The sequence below is a fragment of the Lepidochelys kempii genome, chromosome 6 (assembly GCF_965140285.1).
Source record: "Lepidochelys kempii isolate rLepKem1 chromosome 6, rLepKem1.hap1, whole genome shotgun sequence".
Lineage (NCBI taxonomy): Eukaryota > Metazoa > Chordata > Testudines > Cheloniidae > Lepidochelys > Lepidochelys kempii.
In genome coordinates, this window is record NC_136385.1 from 11,576,826 (window position 1) to 11,597,379 (window position 20,554).

Genomic DNA, 20,554 nt, shown 5'->3' on the forward strand with positions numbered 1-20,554 from the left:
CCTCTAGCTCAGTGTCACCCCCCTAGCTCCTCTGACCCCACCAGCAGCCCTGGGTGCCCCATTCTGTCCATCCCCCTCCCCCATCCATTGCCTTCAGACCTCGGCCCACAGGTAGGGGGCTGTGAAGAAAGTAGCCCCTAACCCCCTCCCTCCCTGTGACTGGCTGCTCCAGCCCTAAGCCAGCAGCTCTCTGTTCTGGTGTCCCAGCAGCCCCTTGTGGGGGAAAGGTGCAATTACAGGGCTTCCCCATCAAAATAAATTGTTCTGCAATGGAAAAAACCATGGGGCGCATGAATTCTGCACTTGCGCAGTAGCACGGAATTCCTTCGTGAGTATCGCATGGGAAGCGACAGTACCGATATTATCATTGAAGCGTAGGGAATAATCAAGCCCTGGCACAGAGGTGTGTAGAGCTGTTAGTGTTCTTCCATTAACTGTTCTCCCCTGTTGGCTGCGGATAAGGTTGCTAACATACATACCAACATCCCAGCGTTATAGTGGGTATGGCAACAACAATTGCTTCATGTTCTCTGTGTATATCTATCTTCCTACTGTATTTTCCACTGCATGCATCCGATGAAGTGGGTTTTAGTCCACGAAAGCTTATGCCCAAATCAATTTGTTAGTCTCTAAGGTGCCACAAGTCCTCCTCGTTCTTTTTGCTGATACAGACTAACACGGCTACCCCTCTGAAACCTGTTGCTAACTTTCTAATTTCTGAAAACAGGACAATACAGCAGGAGCATTGCAACCCTGCCCCACCTATTCCCCCTGAGGCCCTGCCCCCTGCTCTGCCTCTTCCCTTGATGCTCCGCCCCTTCTCCATCTCTTCCCACAGCCCCCCCACTCACTCCTCTCCCCCCCACTGCATTTCTCGTCGCTCAGTCCTCTCGAACTTCCCCATCTCTAAAGCTGGGCCCCCTCTCCTTCGAGGATGGGAGCTACAGCCCCTGACGCAGAGACTGTCTGCCCACGAGTTGCAGATAGGAGCAGAGGCTGGCACAGATTGATGACCCTCTCCCACCTACCTCCCCCCCTCCCACAGCAACCAGACTTTTGGTATGTGTTCAGTACATCTGACAAGATGCTGTACTGGTCCCCTTTTGACTAGACTTTGCAGTTGAAAATAGGACACCTGGCATCTGTAGCACGGAACACACAAATGAGTCAAACCACTGTATGTGACTGTGACGAACTATTATCCAAGGACAGGGCCATCCAGATGTGGGAAGAAACTTTCCATAGAGACTCTGTTCTAACTTCCAGATGGACATTTCTGCAGACAGCTATGGGTGCTGATGGAAAGAGCGTGGAGTCATGCACAGCTGGACAGATGAGCACACAGCAGACAGCCCATGGAAAGTAGCTTGTCGATGTAGATTACTAACCAGATCTGTGCCTTTAAATGTTCAGTGCATGACCTCACAGCTCTGACACCAGCTGGGACAGCACAAAATGTTTTACACAGGGATACTGGAGTTTTCCAAAGTTGTAAGAGGTTGCTGTGATGGAATACACCACTATACACACCCTACACACTACTAGAATAATCTTTGTACAAAATATGCCTTATAAGGTATAATTTCCAAACCAATATCTTGCTGGCCAGTATTGTCATGGTGAAATGTATGCAGCAACTTTGTATATACAATTATGAACATAAGCTGAAATCATGACTGAAGTGTGTTTACCAGACACACCTGAGGAGTGAGTAAAACTCTTAAAAACAAAGGAGAAGTGAAAAGAAAAGGAGGACTTGTGGCACCTTAGAGACTAACCAATTTATTTGAGCATAAGCTTTCGTGAGCTATAGCTCGCTTCATCGGATGCATAAAGGGGAAAATACAGTGAGGAGATTTATATGCACACAGACCATGAAAAAATGGGTGTTTATCGTACACATTGTAAGGAGAGTGATCACTTAAGATGAGCTATTATCAGCAGGAGAGTGGGGTAGGGGGAGAGAAAACCTTTTGAAGTGATAATCAAGGTGGGCCATTTCCAGCACATTTCCAGGAATTAACAAGAACGTCTGAGGAACAGCGGGGGGGGGGGGGGGGGGAGGAATAAACAAGGGGAAATAGTTTTACTTTGTATAATGTGTTAGGGGGCTTATTCCTTCACCCACTTACCTCCCTGGTCCTTCTCGCATGAACAGAGAGCAACAATTCCCGAAGTCCAAAGGTGCAAACAATTTGATGTTTATTGGGGTGAACTTCCAGCAAACATGATTCCAGTTTCCTTTCTTAGTATCCTCCTTCCAAGCTCTGACACCACAGAGCCTTACACCTGTGTCCCTATTCCCATTCCTGCCCTTAGCAAAACTTGATTCCAATTTCCTTACTCCCATTCCCTGTTCCCATTTCCCCCTTTATCAAAACATGATTCCAATTTCCTTACCCCCATCCCCTGTTCCCATTTCCCCCACCCGCATGCCCACCACCCTACTTCCTGATTGACTGCAGACTATATAGTAAAACTTGAGTTCTGCTTTGCTATACCTTAACCAATCATGTTCCTGAAATTTAACTCACCAATCCTAACACATTGTAACATGATTATGTACCCAATTATATCCCACCACCTTAATTAGTTTACACCCAGCAAAATTAATTATACAGCAGACAGAAACAATCACAGAACCAGACAGAGATTATACAGACAAACAATAGCAAAGTGGGAACTATAATGACAAAACAATACAGAAGTGAGGATTTCACATCCCAGCTATTGATAAGTGAGTTCTTGCCAGACAGGATGCTATCAAACTAAGTTTCCTTTTACATTTTCTAGGCACTTCTAGGCACTTCCCTTTCTCTGGAGGTGACAGGCATTATCAGGACAGGATTGTGTTCCTAACAGCTCAATAGCACCTTCTTTCAATGTGACTAGTTTGGAATGTAAAAAGAACAGGAGTACTTGTGGCACCTTAGAGACTAAACAATTTATTTGAGCATGAGCTTTCGTGAGCTACAGCTCACTTCATCGGATGCGTACCGTGGAAACTGCAGCAGATATTATATACACACAGAGATCATGAAACAATACCTCCTCCCACCCCACTGTCCTGCTGGTAATAGCTTATCTAAAGTGATCATCAAGTTGGGCCATTTCCAGCACAAATCCAGGTTTTCTCACCCTCCGCCCCCCCCCCCCACAAACTCACTCTCCTGCTGGTAATAGCCCATCCAAAGTGACAACTCTCTTCACAATGTGCATGATAATCAAGGTGGGCCATTTCCTGCACAAATCCAGGTTCTCTCACCCCCTCACCCCCCTCCAAAAACCACACACACAAACTCACTCTCCTGCTGGTAAAAGCTCATCCAAAGTGACCACTCTCCCTACAATGTGCATGATAATCAAGGTGGGCCATGTCCAGCACAAATCCAGGCTCTCTCACCCCCCCTTCTCCCCCTCCGGGACACACACACACAAACTCACTCTCCTGCTGGCAATAGCTCATCCAAACTGACCACTCTCCAAGTTTAAATCCAAGCTTAACCAGAACGTCTGGGGCGGGGGGGTAGGAAAAAACAAGGGGAAATAGGCTACCTTGCATAATGACTTAGCCACTCCCAGTCTCTATTTAAGCCTAAATTAATAGTGTCCAATTTGCAAATGAATTCCAATTCAGCAGTTTCTCGCTGGAGTCTGGATTTCAAGTTTTTTTGTTGTAAGATAGCGACCTTCATGTCTGTGATTGCGTGACCAGAGAGATTGAAGTGTTCTCTGACTGGTTTATGAATGTTATAATTCTTGACATCTGATTTGTGTCCATTTATTCTTTTACGTAGAGACTGTCCAGTTTGACCAATGTACATGGCAGAGGGGCATTGCTGGCACATGATGGCATATATCACATTGGTGGATGTGCAGGTGAACGAGCCTCTGATAGTGTGGCTGATGTTATTAGGCCCTGTGATGGTGTTCCCTGAATAGATATGTGGGCACAGTTGGCAACGGGCTTTGCTGCAAGGATAAGTTCCTGGGTTAGTGGTTCTGTTGTGTAGTATGTGATTGTTGGTGAGTATTTGCTTCAGGTTGCGGGGCTGTCTGTAGGCAAGGACTGGCCTGTCTCCCAAGATTTGTGAGAGTGTTGGGTCATCCTTCAGGATAGGTTGTAGATCCTTAATAATGCGTTGGAGGGGTTTTAGTTGGGGGCTGAAGGTGACGGCTAGTGGCGTTCTGTTATTTTCTTTGTTAGGCCTGTCCTGTAGTAGGTAACTTCTGGGAACTCTTCTGGCTCTATCAATCTGTTTCTTCACTTCCGCAGGTGGGTATTGTAGTTGTAAGAAAGCTTGACAGAGATCTTGTAGGTGTCTGTCTCTGTCTGAGGGGTTGGAGCAAATGCGGTTGTATCGCAGAGCTTGGCTGTAGACGATGGATCGTGTGGTGTGGTCAGCGTGAAAGCTGGAGGCATGTAGGTAGGAATAGCGGTCAGTAGGTTTCCGGTATAGGGTGGTGTTTATGTGACCATTGTTTATTAGCACTGTAGTGTCCAGGAAGTGGATCTCTTGTGTGGACTGGACCAGGCTGAGGTTGATGGTGGGATGGAAGTTGTTGAAATCATGGTGGAATTCTTCAAGGTCTTCTTTTCCATGGGTCCAGATGATGAAGATGTCATCAATATAGCGCAAGTAGAGTAGGGGCTTTAGGGGACGAGAGCTGAGGAAGCGTTGTTCTAAATCAGCCATAAAAATGTTGGCATACTGTGGGGCCATGCGGGTATCCATAGCAGTGCCGCTGATCTGAAGGTATACATTGTCCCCAAATGTAAAATAGTTATGGGTAAGGACAAAGTCACAAAGTTCAGCCACCAGGTTAGCCGTGACATTATCGGGGATAGTGTTCTTGACGGCTTGTAGTCCATCTTTGTGTGGAATGTTGGTGTAAAGGGCTTTTACATCCATACTGGCCAGGATGGTGTTATCAGGAAGATCACTGATGGATTGAAGTTTCCTCAGGAAGTCAGTGGTGTCTCGAAGGTAGCTGGGAGTGCTGGTAGCGTAGGGCCTGAGGAGGGAGTCTACATAGCCAGACAATCCTGCTGTCACGGTGCCAATGCCTGAGATGATGGGGCGCCCAGGATTTCCAGGTTTATGGATCTTGGGTAATAGATAGAATATCCCAGGTCGGGGTTCCAGGGGTGTGTCTGTGCGGATTTGATCTTGTGCTTTTTCAGGAAGTTTCTGAGAACCTGGATTTGTGCAGGAGATGGCCCACCTTGATTATCATGCACATTGTGAAGAGAGTTGTCACTTTGGATGGGCTATTACCAGCAGGAGAGTGAGTTTGTGTGTAGGGGGGTGGAGGGTGAGAAAACCTGGATTTGTGCTGGAAATGGCCCAACTTGATGATCACTTTAGATAAACTATTACCAGCAGGACAGTGGGGTGGGAGGAGGTATTGTTTCATGATCTCCCCTGGCCTGTCCAGCTTCCCGTGGGCTCCCCGAGTCCCTCTGCTAACTCCCTCTTCCTGAACTGCCCTGAGCTTCCTTCTACAGTCAGCCAGCCACACCTTGCTTTTCTCTCCAGCCTGGATTATTGCAGAGTGACTCCAACATACTCCCAATCCCAGATTTTCCCTCAGAAATGTATGTTCTGTCACGTCCAACCCTCTCCCGGATAGTCCAGAAATACTAAATTAGTTATTCCTTTAAAGGGAATAATGTACACCAGCTCATTTCCATAAATTGTTACTCCCACACTTTTCTTAAATTTTCTTTCCACTAAAAATTCAGAAGTGTCAGAATTTCCCACAGGATGGACACTGTATTTCCCAATCATCTCTATTCATAACACAAGACCTAGAGGATGTTCAGTGATGTATAAAGTGGGAAATTCAAAGCTGATGATAGGAAATACTTTTTCACACAATGGATGATTATCCGGTGGAACTCACTGCCACAGGATGTTACAAAGGGCAAAAACTTAGCAAGATTCAAAGAAGGACTGGATATTTCTATGGACCACAAGAACTTCCAAAGCTGGAATAGTTAATGCATACAACCACTGGCAGGGATATTAAACCTCCTGCTCCAAGACTTGAGCTGACTGTAACTATTACAGACCAAGATCAGACCTAGCACAGGATGATTATCCACAAATCTGTTACTGCAGGGTTCTTACACCTCCTCTGCAGCCTCTGATGCTGGAAACAGGGCACTGGAGTGGACAGGCCTCTGGTCTGATCCAGTGTCCCTACTTCCTATGACCGAAGTCAGAGGCTCTCAACCTTCCCAGAGTACTGTACCCCTTTCAGCACTCTGATTTCTCTTGCGTATGCCCAAGTTTCACCTTACTTAAAAACGATATGGTTAGAAAATCAGACATAAAAATACAAAAATGTCCCAGCACACAAGTACTGAGAAAATGCTGACTTCCTCATTTTTGTCATATAATTATAAACTAAATGAACTGCACTATAAATTGCACTTATATTCCAGTGTATAGCATATAGAGTGGTATAAACCAGTCATTGTCAGTATGAAAGTTTAGTTTGTACTGACTTTGCAAGTGCTCTCTATGTAGCCTGTTGTAAAAGTAGGCCTCTATCTAGATGAGATGGTGTACCCCCTGGAAGACTTCTGCGTACCCCCAAGGATACTCCTGGTTGAGAACCACTGACCTAAGTGATTTGCCCAAGGTCACTGAGGAAGCAAGTGGCAGAGCTAGCAATAGAAACCAGGAGTCCTGTAGCCCAGCCCAGCCCCGTAGCCACAAGTCCAGCCTCGCTCCCTCATTCAAGGCTCTGAAGCTCCTCCACATGGCCTGTCCTGGCCCAGAGAATGAATGCAGCAAGGCTGCAGTCCATGAGCCCCTCTGTCCCCTGAGCTGGGCTGGTAGGACCCAGCTACGTACCCCTCCCTTGATGGCCATCACAGTGGATGCTTTGGGCACGCTCTTGCTCCAGCACTGCTCAATAATGCTGGCCTGGTTGGTGTTCAGACCAGGGTTGGGTCCCTCCTTTGAAATAGCATAGAGAGGGGGAGACACGGCTGGGATCCTATTCCAGGGCAGTCCCGGCTCCCAGTCCCTACTGCTATAACCCACCAGCCGCCCCTGCCCTCTAAGAGACAGGGATAGAACCCAGGCATCCTGAGGCCCGTGGTGACCCTCCCTGCCCCAAGCCACCTGCCCCTCTTCGGCCACCGTTAGCTGTTACCTCTGGCCGCATGAACCACAGGGACTGGACTTCCCCCCCTCTTATGTGAAGCAGTTGCTAGAGGGGGACAGAGACCCAGCCACCTTAGGGGAGGTGCTGTGGGACAGAGGACAGGTCCAGTGGAGAAAGGATAAGAATGGGAGAGACACTACCCCACAAACCAGCATCCTCTTCTCCACCAGCCAGGGATGGTGCTGGCCTTGGGCTCACAGAGGTTAGGGGGTGCTGGGGTTAGGGGCAACAGGGTCAGTGGTAGTGGTCAAGGCTGGGCTCTGTAGCGCCTCCTCTGGCTCGGGCTGTGTCACACACAGCATCTGTATGGGGCAGCTGCCCTCCCCATGGTGCTGGGCAGGGACATGGGCGTGAGCTCCGGAAACACACACACTACAGCCATGTGAGAGCTCCGGGAACCACAGGGGCTAGAATTAGGGGTGCTATGACACCCCCTGGTTTGAAGTGGTTTCCAATACATACAGGGGTCACGGTTTGGTTCACTGGCTCTCAGCAGCCCCCCAATACAAACTGCTCCAGTCCCGCCCCTTGCCTGTATCGCGCACAGACACAGGGCGAGCGCTGCTCACACACCCACCACACACAGCCTGGGGTGTGATCTCCTGTGACACACGCACCAACACCGCACAGCCGAGCAACACACACGACACAGCCCGACCCGTGTGTTACTGCGACACTCCCACGCTGCACAGCCTGGCCGGGGCCCTCTTGTACCCACTAGTCCCCGCCCCCCCTCCCAGAGCCGGGAGAGGACCCAGGAGCCCGGGGTCCCAGCCCCCCGCAGCCAGCTCCCCACGGCACAGCGGGGCCCCGCTCCCAGCTCCCCACGACCACGCTGGGGTCTCCCCGGGCTGCTGGAGCTAGCGGCGCAGGCGCCGGGCCCTTGCAGCCGGGGCGGGCGGGCAGCAAATCACAGCTGGAGACTGCGCGTCCCACAGCGCCCAGCGAGGGGGGCGGGGCCAGCCGGGACACCTGGGTCCTAGCCGGGCAGGGCGGGTCCCAGCTGCAGCCCCAGGTCGCTGGGGAGGGAGGCACCAGCCGCGGGGCGGGAGGTCGCTGCCCGGGCGGAGGAAGCGGCCGGGGCCGGAGCCGAGCCCGGCGATGGCTGCAGCGGGGCCGGCGCAGGTAGGACGCGGGGCGGGGACTCCCCGGCCGGGCACTGGCTGGTCCCGGCTGGGGCCGAGGGAGGCCGGGACCGGGTCCCTCCCGCGCTAGTGACCCCGGGGCTGGGGGCTGCCGCAGCCGGAGCGCTGGGGCCGGGGAGCGGCGCTGGGGGCCCCGGGCCGGGCGGACACGCGGAGCCGGGCCGAGGAGCCCCGAGGCGGCCGAGCCGGGGGCGGGAGCGGGGCCGAGCCCAGGCCTGGGGCGGAGGCGGGGACTCCGGCCGGGGGAGGAGCCTGGTCCCTGCCCTGGGATTCGGGCCCCTCCCAGCGCCCCGCCCCAGAGCCCCGTGGGGAGCCGAGGGCGACTCCTGTCGCCGGCCAGCGGGGCCCGAGTCCCCGGGGGGCTGTGCGGGGGGGTCTCCCTGGGTCACAGCTGCTGGGCTGGGGGTTCCCCGGGAGCCGCTGCCCTCGAACCCGCGTCCCCTGCGGAGAGCCCGGGCTGGGGCTGGCGCGGAGGGTGCTGAGTGTGTAACGCTTGTGCCAGCAGCTGCGGGTGGCGTTTGAGGAGGTGGCTCTGTATTTCACCCGGGAGGAGTGGGAGCTCTTGTCCCGGCCAGAGAAGCAGCTGTACCGGGACCAGATGCTGAGGAATTACCGGGCCCTCGTTTTCCTTGGTAAGGACCAATTTCCCTTCTTTTAGGGTATATCTACGCTATGAAATTAGGTCGAATATATAGAAGTCGTTTTTTTAGACATCATTTTTATATAGTCGATTGTGTGTGTCCCCACACAAAATGCTCTAAGTGCATTAACTTGGCGGAGTGTTTCCACAGTACCGAGGCTAGAGTCGACTTCCGGAGTGTTGCACTGTGGGTAGGTATCCCACAGTTCCCGTAGTCTCCGCTGCCCATTGGAATTCTGTATTGAGATCCCAGTGCCTGATGGGGCAAAAAACATTGTCGCGGATGGTTCTGGGTACATGTCGTCAGGCCCTCCTTCTCTCCATGAAAGCAACGGCAGACAATCATTTTGCGCCTTTTTTCCTGAGTTACCTGTGCAGACACCATACCACGGCAAGCATGGAGCCCACTCAGATCACTTTGGCAATTAGGAGCACATTAAACACCACACGCATTATGCAGCAGTATATGCAGCACCAGAACCTGGCATAGTGAAACTGGGCGAGTAGGCAACGTCAGCGCGGTGATGAGGACATGGACACAGACTTCTCTCAAAGCACGGGCCCTGACAATGTGGGCATCGTGGTGCTAATGGGGCAGGTTCATGCCGTGGAACGCCGATTCTGGGCCCGGGAAACAAGCACAGACTCGTGGGACCGCATAGTGTTGCAGATCTGGGACGATTCCCAGTGGCTGCGAAACTTTCACATGCGTAAGGGCACTTTCATGGAACTTTGTGACTTGCTTTCCCCTGCCCTGAGGCTCAAGAATACCAAGATGAGAGCAGCGCTCACAGTTGAAAAGCGAGTGGCAATAACCCTGTGGAAGCTTGCAACGCCAGACAGCTACCGGTCAGCTGGGAATCAATTTTGGAGTGGGCAAATCTACTGTGCGGGTTGCTGTGATGCAAGTAGACAACATAATCAAAGATCTGCTGATATTGAGGGTAGTGATCCTGGGAAATGTGCAGGTCATAGTGGATGGCTTTGCTGCAATGGGATTCCCTAAGTGTGGTGGGGCCATAGACGGAACCCATATCCCTATCTTGGCACCGGAGCACCAAGCCGCCGAGTACATAAACCGCAAGGGGTACTTTTCGATAGTGCTGCAAGCTCTGGTGGATCACAAGGGACGTTCCACCAACATCAACGTGGGATGGCCGGGAAAGGTACATGATGCTTGCACCTTCAGGAACTCTGTTCTGTTTCAAAAGCTGCAGGAAGGGACTTTCTTCCCAGACCAGAAAATAACTGTTGGGGATGTTGAAATGCCTATAGTTATCCTTGGGGACCCAGCCTACCCCTTAATGCCATGGCTCATGAAGCTGTACACAGGCAGCCTGGACAGTAGTCAGGAGTTGTTCAACTACAGGCTGAGCAAGTGCAGAATGTGGATTTGGACGTTTAAAAGTGTGCTGGTGCAGTTTACTGACTCAGTTAGACCTCAGCGAAACCAATATTCCCACTGTTATTACTGCTTGCTGTGCGCTCTACAATATCTGTGAGAGTAAGGGGGAGATGTTTATGGCAGGGTGGGAGGTTGAGGCAAATCTCCTGGCCGCTGGTTAAGCGCGGCCAGACACCAGGGCGGTTAGAAGAGCACAGGAGGGCACGGTGTGCATCAGGGAAGCTTTGAAAACCAGTTTCATGACTGGCCAGGCTATGGTGTGAAAGTTCTGTTTGTTTCTCCTTGATGAAACCCCCCCACCCCTTGGTTCACTCTACTTCCCTGTAAGCTAACCACCCTCCCCTCCTCCCTTTGATCACCGCTTGCAGAGGCAATAAAGTCATTGTTGCTTCACATTCATGCATTCTTTATTAATATCTGCCAAGGTAGCCCGGGAGGGGTGGTGGAGGAGAGAAGCCGCGGAAGGGGTGGTGGAGGTGGGAAGGACAAGGCCACACAGCACTTTAAAAGTTTAAAACTTATTGAATGCCAGCCTTCTGTTGCTTGGGCAATCCTCTGGGGTGGAGTGGCTGCGTGGCTGGAGGCCCCCACACCGCATTCTTGGTCGTCTGGGTGAGGAGGCTATGGAACTTGGGGAGGAGGGTGGTTGGTTACACAGGAGCTATAGCGGCAGTCTGTGCTCCAGCTGCCTGTCCGGCAGCTCAACCATATGCTGGAGCATATTGGTTTGATCCTCCAGCAGCCTCAGCATTGAATTCTGCCTCCTCTTATCATGCTGCCGCCACCTTTCAGCTTCAGCCCTCTCTTCAGCCCGCCACCTCTCCTCCCGGTCATTTTGTGCTTTCCTGCACTCTGACATCGTCTGCCTCCACGCATTCGTCTGTGCTCTGTCAGTGTGGGAGGACAGCATGAGCTCAGGGAACATTTCATTGCGAGTGCGTTTTTTTTCACCTTCTAATCTTCACTAGCCTCTGGGAAGGAGAAGATCCTGTGATCCTTGAAATACATGCAGCTGGTGGAGGGAAAAAAAAGGGACAGTGGTATTTAAAAAGACACATTTTATAGAACAATGGGTACACTCTTTCACAGTAAACCTTGCTATTAATATTACATACATAGTACATGTGCTTTCGTTCCAAGGTCGCATTTTGCCTCCCCCCACCACATGGCTAGCTCCTCCCCGTGGCTAAGAGCAGGGAACATTTCTGTTCAGCCAAAGGCAAACAGCCCAGCAGAAACGGGCACCTCTGAATGTTCACTTAAGAAAAGCACCCTATCTCAACCAGGTGACCATGAATGATTTCACTCTCCTGAGGATAACACAGAGAGATAAAGAACGGATGTTATTTGAACGCCAGCAAACATACACTGCAATGCTTTGTTCTACAATGATTCCCAAGTACGTGCTACTGGCCTGGTGTGGTAAAGTGTCCTACCATGGTGGACGGAATAAGGCTGCCCTCCCCAGAAACCTTTTGCAAAGGCTTTGGGAGTACATCCAGGAGAGCCGCGAATGCCAGGGCAAAGTAATCCTTTCACATGCTTGCTTTTAAACCATGTATACTCTTTTAAAAGGTACACTCACCAGAGGTCCTTCTCTGCCTGGTGGTTCCAGGAGGCAGCCTTGGGTGGGTTTGGGGGTACTGGCTCCAGGTCCAGGGTGAGAAACAGTTCCTGGCTGTCAGGAAAACCGGTTTCTCCGCTTGCTTGTTGTGAGCTATCTACAACATCATCATCATTATCATCTTCCTCATCCCCAAAACCTGCTTCCTTGTTGCCTCCATCTCCATTGAAGGAGTCAAACAACATGGCTGGGGTAGTGGTGGCTGAACCCCCTAAAATGGCATGCAGCTCATCATAGAAGCGGCATGTTTGGGGCTCTGACCCGGAGTGGCCATTCGCCTCTCTGGTTTTCTGGTAGGCTTGCCTCAGCTCCTTAAGTTTCACGCGGCACTGCTTCGCATCCCTGTTATGGCCTCTATCCTTCATGCCCTGGGAGATTTTGACAAATGTTTTGGTATTTCGAAAACTGGAACGTAGTTCTGATAGCATGGATTCCTCTCCCCACACAGCAATCAGATCCCGTACCTCCCGTTCGGTCCATGCTGGAGCTCTTTTGCGATTCTGGGACTCCATCATGGTAACCTCTGCTGATGAGCTCTGCACTCACCTGCAGCTTGCCACGCTGGCCAAACAGGAAGTTGAAATTCAAAAGTTCACGGGCCTTTTCCTGTCTACCTGGCCAGTGCATCTGAGTTGAGAGTGCTGTCCAGAGCGGTCACAACGGAGCACTCTGGGATAGCTCCCGGAGGCCAATACCATCTAATTACGTCCACAGTACCCCAAATTCGACCCCGCAAGGCCAATTTCAGTGCTAATCCCCTTGTCGGGGGTGGAGTAAAGAAATCAATTTTAAGAGCCCTTTAAGTTGAAAAACGGGCTTCGTCTTAGTCACAGCTGTGAAATGTCGGGTTCCTTCAAGGTCTCTGCTGCCATGTGCTACCCAGCAGCGAAATGGTGGTAAATAGCAGCCCGTTTCAGGCCGGCTTCCTGTTGAAGGACAACTCAGGACTACAGAGCCTGGGGCTAATCTCTGCGTAACTTGTTTATTACGTACCTCAGTCCTGACACAGCGGTGGTAGCAAACAGCACGTGTGCAACAACCTTTTCCAGGAATCCCAGCCCAGCCACTGAGAGCAGCAACTCTTCCTTAAGAACTGACTCTAGTTAGACAAATAAGGCAGGGAGAAAACTCTCCTGTTTCTTGTAACAGCTCCCCATCTTCTCCAAAAGAATGAACAGCGTAGTAAATTTAACAACCTTACAGTTGAACAATGCTGCATCCTTAGCAAAAGAATTGATAGGTCTGTGTAATGGCACCACATGTCGACACCTGCCATGACTCAGCCCCCCCAAAATATGGAGAAGGATCATAGACATTGCTGCTTCAGAGTACAAACTGAACTTGCCTGGTGGGAGACGGGAAGAAATCTCTTCTAAGGAAGTTTCAGTGGGGTAGCTGTGTTAGTCTGTTTCAGCAAAAACAACGAGAAGTCCTGTGGCAACTTAAAGACTAACACATTTATTTGGGCATGAGCTATTGTGGGCTGGAACCATTTCATCAGATGCACGAAGTGGAAACTTAAGTGGGCAGCTATATATATACACACATGCAAAGATGGGTGTGTTACGTTACTATGCTTATGCCCAAATAAATGTGTTAATCTTCACGGTGCCACAGGACTCCTTGTTGTTTCTTCTAGGGAAGGTTTATTTCATTATTCTCCTGCCTGGGATCTCTTGCACTTTCGTCTGAAGCAGCGACCGAGAGCAGTGTTCCGTTGTGCTAGGTGCTGCACAACCATACGCTGATCGAGATCGGGGCCTTGTTGTGCTGGGCTGCACCAACGTATCACTGAGTCACTGCCCCCAATGCTTCAGTAATAAAACTGATTCTTTCCCCCCCAAACAGGCTCTTCAGGTTCCACACCGGACTTAATCCACCGGATTGAGGTAGGGGAGGCAGAGCTCTGGATCCGGGATGCCGAGGACTCCAGGGAAAGCTCCGGGCCTGAGAGCCCCTCCCCAGGTGAGTCAGATTGGAAGAGACCTCAGGAGGTCATCTAGTTCAATCCCCTGCTCACAGCAGGACCGACACCAACTAAACCAACTTTGTCAAGCCGGGCCTTAAAAACCTCTACGGATGGAGATTTTACCACCTCCCTAGGTAACCCATTCCAGTTCTTCACCACCCTCCTAGTGAAATAGTGTTTCCTAATATCCAACCTAGACCTCCCCCACTGCAACTTGAGACCATTGCTCCTTGTTCTGTCATCTGCCACCACTGAGAACAGCCGAGCTCCATCCTCTCTGGAACCCCACTTCAGGTAGTTGAAAGCTGCTATCAAATCCCCCTCACTCTTCTCTTCTGCAGAATAAACAAGCCCAGTCCACTCAGCCTCTCCTCGTAAGTCATGTGCTCCAGCCCCCGATCATTTTCATTGCCTTCCTCTAGACGCTCTCCAGTTTGTCTCAAGACAGGATCAATCACGTAGGAAGAGTGCGAGGTCATGCCTAGGCGGAGGACGCCATTTTGTAGAGCAGCTCTCTGGCTCTTGTAGTGCTTCACTGTAATGCTCTAAAACTGCCCCGGGTTCCAGGCAGCTGCTGCTGGGGGCGCGGACGCACGTGGGGTCCAGAGGAAATCGTCCTGAGTGGCACAACTTGGAGTACCCTGGTGTATGGGCAGGGTGTGAGGGAGGGGGGTGGAATGACCTTTGTCACATCCCCTCTCCTCCTGCTCTCTCAGTGGCACAAAATCATTGTCACTTACATTGCTTCAGTGTCCATGCTTAGCACAGTCCTCAGCCTGAACGGGGTCTGTGACTGTCTGTAGCTCAAAGGCCTGCCGGGTAGCAGTCATTCACCCCTTCCAGCTCAGCAGTGCCATGGATCAGGTTGTAAAACAAGACAAAAAATGTTTTTTGAGGTTACCTCACACAAACCCTGAGTAACTTGGCATCCCCTCAATCCCCTTCCCTCACCCCCCCGAAAAAAAAATTCCCACCCTTCTTAAGTATTTTAGTTTAGATTTAGTTTTGCACAAAGAATTAAACAAACGTCAAGCCGAGGAATAAGCTACGTTGTGCTAAGCAGCTACCTGCGTCCACAGGAGGGGATTGTAGCCCCTCAACTGAACTATATTGAAACCAGTCTTGTTAAAACAGCACAAACACTGAGGAACAGGCCTCCTGCTATAAAACAGGAGAAAGTGAAGAACCAGCACCGTGTAAATAAAAACCTCTGTTTGAAATGAAACCAAAATCAGTTTGAAAACAAACCATGGACCCTGTTTCAACTGCATGAGCACCGAGGGACCCTAGTCCTGGGTCAGGGCACTGCCTGGATCCTGGGCAGTTTACGCATAAAACAAGACCCAAGAGGCGCATGGCACACATGGGAGCAGGTGCTAGGCACTGCACAAACAACATAGGATAGAACCAACATGAGTCAGGCTGCAGATTTTCACAGCATTTTGTCTCAAAAATTACAGAGCAGTTTGAATACATTTAGTTAAAGTCACAGGTCACAAAATTTACTGTGACTGCTTGAAGATTTTTAATAAAAGCTACCCCCCTCCTCGCCCTGCCCAGAGGCACTTGCCACCCAAAGAAGCATGCTCCCTGCAGCACTGCCTAATCCTAGCCCGGGACAGAATGGTTGGTGTTAGAGAGCTTATTCCTTCACCCTCTCACTTCCCTGGTCCTTCTTGCATGAACAGAGAGCAACAATGTCCGAAGGTGCAAACAATTCGATGTTTACTGGGGTGAACTTCCAGCAAGCTTAAATAGAAGTTCCTTCTTCCTTATTTTCGAATCCCAATTTACTTCCTCTTTGCCCCTAATTTATATAGTAATATTCTCAGCTATACCTTAACCAATCATTTTACTGAAATCTATCTAACCAATCCGAACATATTGTAACATAATTTTCTAACCAATTATATGTCACTACCCTAATTAACTTACACCTAGCAAAATTAATTATACGGCAGACAGAAAGAATTAAAGAACCAGACAGATTAACAATAGAAAAGTGGGGCCCTAAAGATAAAACATACAGAAATGAGGGTTTCACAACCATTGAGAAGTGATTTCTTGCCAGACAGGATGCTATCAAACTAAATTTTCTTTAACCATCTTTCTCAGGTGGTGAAAGGAATACAATCCTGTGCTAATAATCCCTAACAGCCCAATAGCACCTTATTTCAATGTGACTAGTTTGGAATGTGAGGGTGTGACCGGTCGCTTCCCAGCTTATGGCTGCCTCTGCTGCGTAGCCAAAGGCCTTAGCTTAAGAACAGGGCCTCAGACTGTCACAGTGAGAGAAAAAAGAACAAGGAGGACTTGTGGCATCTTAGAGACTAACAAATGTATTTGAGCATAAGCTTTCACGGGCTAAAACCCACTTCATCGGATGCATGCAGTGGAAAATACAGTAGGAAGATACATATACACACAGAGAACATGAAACACTGGGTGTTGCCATACACTCTATAACCAGAGTGATCAATTAAGGTGAGCTATTGTCAGCAGGAGAAAAAAACCTTTTGTTGTGATAATCCGGATGGCCCATTTCCAACAGTTGACAAGAAGGTGTGAGTGACAGTAGGGGGGAAAATAAGCATGGGGAAATAGTGTTAGTTTGTGTAATGACCAATCCACTCCCAGTCTTTATTCAAGCCTAATTTAATGGTGTCTAGTTTGCAAATTAATTCCAATTCAGCGTCTCTCGTTGGAGTCTGTTTTTGAAGTTTTTTGTGAGAGAAGACCATTACACAGATTCTTTCTTTTATACCTCTATAACTAGCTAAATGATAAACATATACCTAAATTCTTAAAGTCTAGGCCTTTACAGGCAGGCCTGCGTATCTGTATCCTAACAGTTGGGGTGGGCTGGAGTGGATGTGGGTGGCAATGCCATTCACTGAAGTTTGGTCCTTTCCCCTACCATCATGACTGGGGTGTGGGGCAAATCTAAGTGGCACTGTAACCCCGCAGGCCAGGTCTCAATATCTGGAGCAAGGTGTTGGGTCCAGCCTTGTGGGAGAGGAACCGCCATTGCAGGCAGAGGTGCAAATCCCAAAAACCGTCACCTGGAAATGGGGAAATTGTTCCATCCGTGACATTTTTCCTTCCTTGGCAAACCTGCATCCCTAATGATGAGCTAACACCAGAATGGCCTCTGCTCTCTCCAGCAGGGCACGGGATCCCGGGAGAAATGAGGGGACAGTCTGAATGCGGGGAGAGCACAGAAAGAGAGCAGGATCCCACAGTCCACACGGGGATCAATATGCTGGATACAGTTCATCTCCTGGGTAGCCTCAGCCAGAGACTCCCCATGGGCCGGTGTCCCCACCGCTGCATCGACTGCGGCAAGAGGTTCAGCAACCCCTCCGCACTGACCCAGCAGCAGCGCATGCCCACTGGGGAGCAGCCGTATTGCTGCGCCAACTCTGGTCAGAGGCTCAGCAACGCCAGCACACTGACCCAGAATCAGCGCATGCACATCAGGGAGCAGCCGCATCGCTGTGCTGATTGTAACAAGAGTTTTGCACACAGCTCAAAGCTGAGAGTACATCAGCGCACGCACACTGGGGAGCGGCCGTATCGCTGTGCTGAGTGTGGCAAGGGCTTTGCACAAGTCTCGGATCTGAGATCACACCAGCACACGCACACCGGGGAGCGGCCGCACCGCTGTGCTGAGTGCGGCAAGGGCTTTGCATCGAGCTCAAATCTGAGCAGACACCAGCTCACGCACACTGGGGAGCGGCCGTATTGCTGTGCTGACTGTGGCAAGGGCTTTGCGCAGCTTGCACACCTGAGAAGACACCAGCGCGCACACAGCGGGGAGCGGCCGCATCGCTGCGCTGACTGTGGCAGGAGCTTTGCAGAGAGCTCAAAGCTGAGAACACACCGGCGCGCACACACCGGGGAGCGGCCGTACCGCTGCGCTGACTGCGGAAAGGGCTATGCACAGATCGCACACCTGAGAACACACCAGCGCACGCACACCGGGGAGCGGCCGTACTGCTGCACCGACTGTGGGAGGAGCTTTGCGACAAGCTCAACGCTGAGAATACACCAGCGTCTGCACACCGGGGAGCGGCCGCATCACTGCACCGACTGCGGCAAGGACTTTGCACAGAGCTCAACCCTGAGAATGCACCAGCGAACGCACACCGGGGAGCGGCCGCACCACTGCGCTGACTGCGGCAAGAGCTTTGCAGAGAGCTCAAAGCTGAGAATACACCAGCGCGCGCACACGGGGGAACGGCCGTACCGCTGCACGGACTGCGGAAAGGGCTATGCACAGATCGCACACCTGAGAATACACCAGCGCACGCACACCGGGGAGCGGCCGTACCGCTGCGACGATTGCAGCAAAAGCTTTACCAATGCCAGTGCACTGACCAAACATCAGCGCACACACCCGCGCACACTGGGGAGCAGCTGCACCGCTGTGCCAACTGTGGTAAGAAGTTCAACGATGCCAACAAGCTGACCCAGCACCAGTGCACACCGGGGAACGGCCATTCCAATGCACTGTCTGCAGAAAGCACTTTGCACAGAGCTAATACCTGAGAATACACCAACGCATTCACAGCGGGGAGCGGCTGTCCAGGTGTGCTGACTGTCGCAAATTCTTTGCTCACTTGGGCAACCTCACCTGGCACCAGTTGACTCACCAGTTGACTCGCCCTTCTGCCACCACCAGGGCCAAAGGGGCTTCTGGCAGCTGGCGGGCCTGGCACAGTGCCAGCAGAATCAGACCAGGGCGTGGTCCTGTCCCCATGATGCCCAGCAGAGACTGTGTGGGGCAGGGAAGGGGACTTGACTAAGCAGCGTGGGGAAGAGCAGAGAGGTGGGGGGATTTTAGAGTAGATGGTCACAACCTACTCCATTAGGGGCCCCCTGCATCTAGGTGGGATCCAGCCAGGGGTCTCCCTGTCAAACTCCCCACAACACATATAGCTGTGAGGCAGCCAGGACAATTCCCCCTCCCTCCATCTAGATGGGACTGAATCAGGAACTTCCCCCCACAGCTCCCTCTGTTTTAGCCAAGGGGTGACTCTTAGGTGACATCTGGAGCTGGGATTTGCTGTCCTTTCTCAGCATAGATTGATGTCTGATCTAAGGCCTGACTGACCATGAGACCTGATGAACCGTGTGACTGGCAGGTGCACAGAAAGAGTTTTGCATTACTCCTTGGGGAATTCTATGCCCAAAAAAATAAATAAATAAATTCTGCACACCATATTTTAAAATTTTGCATATTTTATTTGTCAACATAACACAATATAATCACACTAGTGTCAATTATTTTGGTAATTTATTTCAAACTACCTATCAGCAACTATGTTTGCAACAGTACAAACAACAGATGACAAAAAAGATTCAGGAAGTGATTTTTCACAAATAGATTCCTTACTAGGCCCTTTAACACAGAACTTTGAGTATTAATTCATTTAAACTACACTATCAAAATGTATTTCCTGCACCCCTCAGAAGCAGTGCAAAGGCTTGGGGGAGCCAGGAGTAATGGAGAAGCTGAGGGAGAGGGAAGTAATTGCTGGGAAGGAGCCTGGAGTGAATTTTGAGAGTTGTTGGGGGTGGGTGGGGGAAGTATGGAAGAGGGGGATTTGTTGGGAGAGGGGAAGAGTGATTGATAGAGACTGGGGAATCCTCCCGTATGGAACCCTGGCTCACCCTTGGCCTCTCCCATTGATTCATGCACACCTGCCCGCTGTCCCTGTGTGTCCCTGCCTCCCCACACCCCCGTGTATCCCTGCCCCCTCTTTTACCCCCATGTGTCCCTGCGCCCCCACTTGCATTCTGCTCCTACCTCAGTGTTACCTCACTAGCTCCTGTGACCCCCCCTCACCCCGCCCAGGGACCCCTGTATGCCCCATTCTGTCCATCTCCCCCATACTCCTTGCCTCCACACCTGAGCCCATGGGCAGAGAACTGTGAAGTATCCTCTGACCCCCTCCCTCTGTGGCTGGCTGCTCCAGCTGTAAGCCAGCTGCCCTCTCTTCTGGTGTCACAGCAGCCCCCAGGGGGGGAAAGGTGTAATTGCAGCGCTGCTCCATCAAAATAAATTATTCTGGGGTGAAAAATAACTTGTGGGGCACATGAAGTTTGTGCTTGCGCAGTGGTGCAGAATTCCTCCGTGAGTATCGCATGTGAAGTGACGTCACACATGTAATCATTGACGTGTAGGGAAGTGTCAAGCCCTGGCACAGAGGTGCGTAGAGCTGTTCGTGTTCTTTCCTCAGCTGTTCACTCATGTTAGCCATGCCCACAGACTACGCAAATGAGTCAAATCCCTGTATATGTCTCTGGGATGAACTACTCTCCAAGGAGCCACCCAGGAGTGGAAAGAGACTTTCCATCAGAGACGGATTTGCAGTGAAACAGAGGGTGCCCTGGCACAGGGCCCCCCAACAACAGGGTACCCTAGGGCTGGGCAGTTGTGGGGGCGGAAGCTTGGTCCTCCTGGCTCCTGCTGCAGGCTCCACACCCACCAGCAGCCAAGCTCCCTCCTCCCCGCCTCCTCCCCAGAGCATGCCATGTTCCTGCCCCTCCCTCTCCCTCTTCCCTTCCCCCACCCTCTCAATGC

General features: G+C 51.1%; 1 protein-coding gene across 1 annotated transcript; it reads left to right on the plus strand.

Moving 5' to 3' along the window:
- Positions 1 to 8,178: 8,178 nt before the first annotated feature.
- Positions 8,179 to 18,737, plus strand: LOC140913667 (uncharacterized). Its single transcript, XM_073350442.2, has 4 exons — positions 8,179 to 8,307; positions 8,830 to 8,959; positions 13,845 to 13,961; positions 17,130 to 18,737. The coding sequence occupies exons 1-4, from the start codon at positions 8,284 to 8,286 to the stop codon at positions 18,434 to 18,436; spliced, it is 1,578 nt and encodes a 525-aa protein (XP_073206543.2). The 5' UTR covers positions 8,179 to 8,283; the 3' UTR covers positions 18,437 to 18,737.
- Positions 18,738 to 20,554: the final 1,817 nt, after the last annotated feature.

Bases quoted from the DNA above. Each gene is read 5' to 3' on its own strand.
- LOC140913667 (XM_073350442.2), top strand. From the start codon at position 8,284: ATGGCTGCAGCGGGGCCGGCGCAG. The intron at 8,308-8,829 runs GTAGGACGCGGG...CGCTTGTGCCAG, and splicing joins CTGCAGCGGGGCCGGCGCAG to CAGCTGCGGGTGGCGTTTGA. The intron at 13,962-17,129 runs GTGAGTCAGATT...TGCTCTCTCCAG, and splicing joins GCCTGAGAGCCCCTCCCCAG to CAGGGCACGGGATCCCGGGA.